General features: G+C 32.8%; 2 protein-coding genes across 3 annotated transcripts; both read left to right on the forward strand.

The window, feature by feature from the left end:
- Positions 1-3,345: 3,345 nt before the first annotated feature.
- LOC129953478 (uncharacterized) lies at positions 3,346-5,624 on the forward strand. Of its 2 annotated transcripts, none has more exons than XM_056066727.1 (2): positions 3,346-3,408; positions 3,481-5,624. In XM_056066727.1, exon 2 carries the CDS (start codon positions 4,310-4,312, stop codon positions 5,492-5,494), a length of 1,185 nt encoding a protein of 394 aa, XP_055922702.1. In that variant the 5' UTR covers positions 3,346-3,408; positions 3,481-4,309; the 3' UTR covers positions 5,495-5,624. The 2 variants fall into 2 exon arrangements, with proteins under 2 accessions (XP_055922702.1, XP_055922703.1); XM_056066728.1 differs by having other exon boundaries at positions 3,481-4,767.
- A 104-nt stretch (positions 5,625-5,728) lies between these two features.
- LOC129953479 (uncharacterized) lies at positions 5,729-7,547 on the forward strand. The gene is made up of 2 exons (XM_056066730.1): positions 5,729-5,793; positions 5,998-7,547. Exons 1-2 carry the CDS (start codon positions 5,729-5,731, stop codon positions 7,304-7,306), a joined length of 1,374 nt encoding a protein of 457 aa, XP_055922705.1. The 3' UTR covers positions 7,307-7,547.
- Positions 7,548-8,043: the final 496 nt, after the last annotated feature.

The raw sequence follows: 8,043 nt of genomic DNA on the forward strand, positions 1-8,043 counted from the left end.
AAGTATATTTCTCTATGCGTCAATTAAAAACAGATCAAACAATGAAATAATAAAAATATTTTAAGTCAAGCCATCTTTCTTAGATGCCGCATTGAGGTTTTGCATAATTAAAAGATGCAAATGAAGCACATTAAGACACTTTTTTATATTAAGGCATACATCCTAAGGAAGACTAAAAGGAAAATAATTTCCTTAGCTTATTTTAAATTTGTTTCTAGTTGATAGAACTTTTCCAAATGTGCATCAAAAATTAGACATTTTTCCATTAAGATAGGCAAACATTCATGAAAACCCATTTTTTGAAGAAAAAAACTAACATAATATCAACATTGAGGATATAAGCTCTTTTTATTTTTTTTTTTATTTTAAAAACCGTTGCGGACTAATATCGACAACATAGCTTTTAGCTTGTTATTTTTGTCTCTACACAACAAAGCGAAACTAGAACGTTTCCGGCATTTTAGAAGCTACATATTTTCTTCTAACCTCTTTTTTTGTAGCTTTTGTTTTCATGTCTTTCGTATCTCTTTTACTATTTCTTAATAATTTATTATGTTGAAAGTCAAAGAACAAAAACCAAAAAGACAAAAGTTGCCTGTAGCTACCTTAGGTGAAGTTCGGTAACGTCGTTTTATTAAAAACCTTCATGTTTAGTAAATTATTAAAATGTCACAGCCCTTGGGATTCGAATCGAGAAGCATTGAAAATACTTTTCTTTCCTGCATTGAAAAACGTCAGTGACGTCGTTGTTTTATTCGTCAGCTTAAATATTTCATCAATCAAATAATAACTCCGGATCTAGCCTTATCCAGATCTCTCCCATGTTTTTCTGTAGTAAATGACAGTTTTAAGCCCAGAAATGAAAACTCCACAGTTGTGTCTGCTTATATAGTTATTAATTTCTTCGCAGAGGAATAGTTAGTATTGAAATAAAAGGTTAAAAATATTTCAATTTATTACTAAATAGTTTTTGATTTCCAAGAAAATATCAAATAGCGAAAGGCCACATAATTAAGATTAAGTTATGTTGAAACTTGAGAGTGGAGGAAGTTTGGATAGTTTTTCCCGGAATCCGAAATGCATTTATGAAGAACTATTTCAAACACCTGTGTAATTCACTCTCCGCTATCGCCATTCACGTGATTTATGATAAGCAATACAACTGTATTCAGAGGAATCCTTCCTATCTCATTTATGATGTTTAGCCCAAAACCTTTTACCAGGACAGTAGCAACTGATGAGATAAATTTCTGCATTTCCATTTAACATGTCTAAGTTCGTAATTGAAATTCATCCATGATTAGTTTCAGGTGCTAGATGCCCAAAGCAATGAAAGTTCCTGTATCGCACTACATCGTTGTCCCTAAGGTCACTATACCATTGCAATTATCGGTCTATTGTAAGTGAGTTTTATTGTCATTTCTGATGTCCAATATCATCCTATTTTGCTTTACCAAGAATCGGTTAAATGGTTTGATTGAGTTAACAGATCTAAGAAGACAATCTTTAATTTCCACTAGCCATTTAGCAGTGATTTCATTATGAGTTTTTCTAAACTTTAAAAAATGACATATTTTCAAAGTGGTCTCTTTCGTATCTCATCTCATTTATCTTTTCTACTCCCACTGAAATAAATTCATTCCAAGAAGTTGAAAACCCATAGAAGAACAAGTGAAGTACACTCATGCACGAAAAAAGCAAGAAGTTTATTTATATTTTTATTAAATTTTCAAAACCTCTATAAAATTTAAAACAGCAGCAAACATAACGAAACCAATGAACTCAAAATCGACCAGAATTGAAATGAAACTTGTATTGCAATTGCACATCAGACAAGAAGTTTGCACTTCTTTCTTTTCTCAACTTTGTGATGGGGTCATACAAAAAGTATACGATAAAGAAAATAAAAAGGTTTTCTTTTGTAAATGGAGGACAAGGATACTTGTTGTTCCTTACAATACAAAAAAGATAAAGAGCAAAAGGGAAGAAGAGAATAAAGTTCAACAAAAAACAACAATCTAAATTGCTGCATTGAATTTTCTGAGAAGCAGCCATACCTATATCCTTGAGTATTTTCCATTTTCCAACTACAACTAGGAACGAAGGTAGGTAGGTAGGTAGGTTAGTAATGCTACGTATCCTTGTACTCGGTAATATGAGGTTTGTTCCTTCTGCAATGCGCCTTCAAGTATCGTAGTCGTCTTCGTCATGCTTGATGTACCGATAAAAAGCACAATTTGAGGCTTGGCTATATACAAGGTTCCTTTAAACAAACCTATCCTTAGGAAGGTACATTATACCTATATAGAAGCTACCCTTTATTCGTTTGGACTCTTCCCGTTGCACACTTATTGTATTTCCCATACTGTTGGCACTTGGCATTCAAAGGAATATACAGGTTCCTAGAAGGTATCCACTATTTCCTGAGAGTCCGCTTGCCTCCTAGAAGCACTTAACAAGTAAAAAGAAATGATTGTTTTCTTGGCCATTAAGAGAAATGTCTTTTTAAAACATATCTTTCCAGAGGTGGTGAAGGAAATAAATTGTTAAATCAACTTTTAAATTGTATCTGAAGCTTTTCAAATCAAATTATTACATTTTCTTTTCGTAAACGACCGCGTTTCTTTTTATCAATAATTCTGCTTAAATTTTTATTTTTGCAAAATGTTTGTATTGAGTTAAAATTTGAAGAAAAATGTCTTGTAGAAACATAAGGCGGGTATAGATTAAAGTGGGACAAATTCAGCTTCAAGAATGTTACAAATTTTTCGGAATCAGGTTAAAAGCTTATTTAAGTTTAAAAAATGTTAAAAAATAATGTCTATAGTCTGTCCGATAAAAATTGGCAGTACAGGCCTTATGGGAGAGCTTTTTAAAAATCAGTGGCGCGCTATTTTCTACACCATACCCAATTGAAGGAAACTCCTTTAAAAAGTTTAATAAAACACCCATGAATTTTCGATGGCATCCAACGTAGATCCCACAACGACCTACCTGGCACACACTTGAGCATGAGCATGCACCAGGGTCCCCAGATTGAGGGGAAAAGCGCCACTTTTGCTGATTTTATATTGAAAAAGGGGAAATTTCGGGACAAGCTTAAAAAAAGGGGAAACAATTTATAAAAGGGGATAAAACACAAAATATTTTAAATACATTTGTTCATTAAAATTAAATATTAAAACGTAATTTCATTATAAAATATTAAATTGCATTAAAAAAGAAAAACTTCAATCGTAAATTTCCCATTTAAATTTGAATCTAAAAATAGTCCATGTAATGCCCCAATTACAATTTTGAGTTTCTGAACGCTTTCTTTCGTTTTGACGTTTATCCATATAACAGAATACATCGTTTTTATTTTCATCTCTTTCATCGAAAAATTTTAAACAAGCGGTAGCAAAATGGGTAATTTAATAATTTTTCTTAATATCTACTTACATATATATCCTTACATGCGCTTATTATTTATTTATGTAGATAAAAGAAGAAGAGTATGCTTCTCAAATTCAAGTTCAAGTGAAGAAGAAATAAAAGCAAACTCAAAAAATAAATACTTAAAGCAATGGGAATTATTGCCCGAATTCAGGGGCTGGCTATGCCAGGAGGAAAAAGAATCTGCAGCATCAACATCAGCTGTTCGGGCATTTTGCAAAGTGTGCAAAATTGCTCAAGTCGCCAAAAAATCCGAGCTGCAAAAACACGCCAAGACTCAAAAGCATATTCGAAATGCCAGCCTCCTGTTAACTAACAAGCAGCCTAAAATGTCCTCTTTCTTAAGTAAGCCCAGTGATGTTCAAGTAAAAGAGGCTGAAATAAAACTTTGTGTATTTGCTGCTGAGCACAATATTCCTTTCATTGCTTTTGACCATCTGACTGCACTTCTCAAGAAAATATTTACTGACTCGGAAACAGCAAAGAACATGACCTTATGCAGCACCAAGGCAACGTGTATAATAAGAAATGTAACTGGAGAGTTTGGTTTGCGTAAATTAATTTCAATTTTAAAAAATCAAGTCTTCAGTATTATTATTGATGAGTCAACAACTATCGATTCTAAAAAAAACCTTGTTGTTATTTGTAGATATGTTGTTGATCTACAAAAAGTGAAAGTTTTTTGGCTTTAATAGAAGTTCCTGAGGCGAACGCAAGAACACTGTTCGAGAAAATTATAGATTTTTTTAAATCGAATGAAATACCATTTGAAAAAAATTTGGTTGCATTCGCTTCAGATGGTGCAAGTGTGATGGTTGGGAAAAATAAATCTGTTTCCAAATATTAAAAGGACATCATCCCAGACTTGTTTGTGATGAGATGCGTTTGCCATTCTTTTCATATTGTGGCCAGTAATGCATTACGATTCATACCTGACGAAGTTGAAATCTGCTGTCGGGAAATATACGCCCATTTCAATTGTAGTGCAAAACGTCAAAACATTTTAAAAGAATTTCAAGAATTTTGTAATGTTAAACCACACAAAATGCTTCATCCTTCACAAACAAGATGGTTGTCTCTTCATGCAGTCATTAAAAGACTGATTGAACAATATAATGCATTGCTTTTGTACTTTGCTGGAACATATTTAGAGGACACACTTAATAAAAAACAGTGTGAAAAGATTTATCGAATATTGGAAAAACCATCCACTATACTATATCTAGATTTTTTGAACTTTTTTTTGCCTTTATTTACAAAATTGAATATAGAAATGCAATCTGACGATATAAAAATTCATATTTTATACGATCGGATAGAACTAACACTGAAAACAATAGCCGATTGCTTCTTAAAAAAAGAATATTTAAATAGTTTACCAAATATTTTTTTAATAAATTTGAACAATATAGAAAACTTTGAATCTTTGGGAAATTTGTATTTGGGTCCGCAGTTGTGTTCAAAATTGGAAGATTCAGTTTTAACTGAAAGCGAAATGTCTGATTTTAAAGATAACTGTAGAAACTTTCTCATTAAGTCGTGTAAAGAGATAATTAAACGTTTTGACTTTTGTGATGAAGGTGAAGTTTTTAAACTTCTAAAATTTGTCAGCCCAGCATCTCTCAAAAACAAAACTTTTAGTTCACTTGGACCTCTGTCCAAATATTTTTCCAACGTTTTTTCAGAAGGCGAATGGAATGAACTTGACCTCGAATATCGATCCCTTCGAAATTTAAATTTAATAGATATTTCCACTGAAAATGTTCAGCAGTTCTGGAAAAATGTTTTAAATATAAAGTTCGGCGACGAAACTGAAATGTTTCCGCATATGAAGAAATTAATTTCGTTTATCTTTTGTCTTCCACATAGTGGAGCGGGGGCCGAAAGATTATTCTCAGCAGTCAACTTAAACAGGACTAGGCTTAGAAATAAGCTTCAGAATCCCACATTAAGTGGAATTCTATTCACAAAAGCTCTTGTTAAGAGAAATAAATGTGTAGATTTTGAAGTTGAAAAAGACTGTGTTAATTTACATAACAAAAATATGTACAAAAACTAAAGACTAATATGATTATTATATTATTATAAGCTACCTATTTACATCCTTTGAATTTTTGTGATACCTACAACTTTTTTATTTGTAATGAAGATGTTACGTTTTTGTTTTTGTTTGAAAAAAATACTATATACCTACCTATGTACAAATATTACTAATGTATAATATTACTAATTATTTAAATAAAAACTGTTTAGAAACAAATACTTTTAATTTTTTTATTTATGCGAGTATATAATGAACATTTTATTTAGGGGGAAAAAAAGGAAGTATATTATTTGCGTAGATTCTTGTGCCGGGCGGTAGGTTTGTTCATTTTGCGAGTTATTTTTGTGCATTATTGTAATAATTTTGTTGTGCTGTTGTTGTTCTATTGTTGTGTGGTTTGTTTTTTAGTGTTGTGTCTTTGTTGTTTTGTTTGTATATTATTATCTTTATGATTTTGTGGTGTTGTTTGTATTTTATTGTTGTGTTGTGCAAATTAAAAATGGCTTCAACATCAACAGGCTCAAAGGACTTGAGTGCCGACAAAAAAAAGAAATAGTTGAGGCGACAAAAGCTATTTCTAAGAACCTGCAAAGCAAAACCGAGGCTGTAAAGCAGGTTGTTGATATTTTTTCTGTATCTGAACGAACAGTATACAGACTTCTGAAGGAAAACAGCACCAAAGGCCACAACTCACCACCAAAAAAGAAAAACCAATCTGGTCGCAAAATTAAAATTGATGATTTTGATAAATGTGCAATTAGACAAATAGTTCACCAATTTTTTTCAAATAATGAATTACCGACGCTTGACAAAATCCTGAATGAGGTAAAACTTAATGTCAACATCAACAAAATCAGCAGGTCTTACTTGCACACGATTTTGACAAAAAATCTTGGCTTTAAGTTTGCCAGTCGCCAGCGAAAAAGTGTATTATTAGAAAGAAATGACATTATCGCCTGGAGAAGGCGATACTTGCGTGAAATAAAAAAACTTAGGGAACAAAACCGCAAAATATATTACACTGATGAAACTTGGCTAAACGAAGGGCACACAAAAGAAAAAGTTTGGCAAGATCCGTCCATATTAACACCTCGGCAAGCTTTCACGGAAGGTTCATCAACAGGTTTGCGTGCACCATCGGGAAAAGGGAAGAGGCTTATAATAACGCACATAGGAAGCTCTACAGGTTTCGTAGATGGCGGACTCCTATGTTTCGTTTCTGGAAGCAGTGGTGATTATCACGAAGATATGAACGCCGACGTTTATGAAAAGTGGTTTAAGGAAACACTTACGTGCCTGGATCCCAACTCAGTTATTGTCCTGGATAACGCATCATATCATTCACGAAAGAAAAACAAAGCTCCAACTACAGCAACAAAAAAAAACGACATAAAGATTTGGCTCCGGTCAAACGATATTTCTTTCGAGGATGATATGGTGAAGGCAGAGTTGTTGAGCATTGTTAAGCACCATAAAACCAGGTATGAAACATACGTCGTTGACGATATGGCCCAAGCTGCAGGACACGAAGTGCTTCGCTTGCCTCCTTACCACTGTGAGCTGAATCCAATAGAATTGGTTTGGGCTCAAGTAAAAGGATTCGTGGCAAGTCGAAACAAGTCGTTTAAGATGACAGAACTAAAAGGCCTTTTCGAAAGTGCAATACAAAACGTGGACGCTGAAAAATGGCATTGGTGTGTCCAACACGTTGAGCAGGTGGTTGAGCCAAAAATGTGGGAAATGGACGTTTTTTCGGAAGATGCTGTGGAAAGCCTCATCATAAATTTAGATGAAGAGAGCAGCAGCAGTAACTACTCTTCGGATTAAAATGTATATATGTATATGTAAATATTATGAAACATGAATTGTTATTTATTTTTGTTATGCTTGTTTATTTTATTTTTTTTGTTATCTTAATATTTATGAATACATTTTTTTGTTTGTTTTTTATCAAAAAGGGATTAGGCCTACTGGGGATACCCTTCAAAAACGCGCCATTTATCTTACCTCTTGGTGGTGTGGAAAAAGATAATTTTTATTTCATTTTCATATATAATTATGATCAAAATGAAATTTGAATGTAAAAAAGAAGAATGGTAACCCTGCAGTTATTTTTTTTAGCTTTTTAAAATTCAAAATGCGCATTACGGCAACCCTGTAAGAACTTTTTTGAGAAAGGTACTTATGTGTAGGAAAAGAGTGCGAACGAGATGCAGATATCCCTATCTTCCCTGTACTGCCAATTTTTATCGGACAGACTATAGTACCCAAATGATTTAATAGTAATTTGCACTTGATTACTTTGGACTTTTAACGCATCCTTACAATAATTAAAAAAAATTTTCATTTTTATCATCAGCAATGCGAGAAGAAATGGGAACTTACGTTACAAATTTAACACGAACTAGGTGTCTGAAAAATCTTGGAAATTATTTTTTCTATATCAGAACTTAGGATCCTTAATACCTTATCATGAGCGAAACAGTCTACTTCCTCAAAGATGTTATCCTGCTTTCCACAATTGGAATTTAAAATATTCTGAAATCACCATAACTTAAGTAAAC

Source organism: Eupeodes corollae, unplaced genomic scaffold (assembly GCF_945859685.1).
Source record: "Eupeodes corollae unplaced genomic scaffold, idEupCoro1.1 scaffold_781, whole genome shotgun sequence".
Taxonomy (NCBI): Eukaryota; Metazoa; Arthropoda; class Insecta; order Diptera; family Syrphidae; genus Eupeodes; species Eupeodes corollae.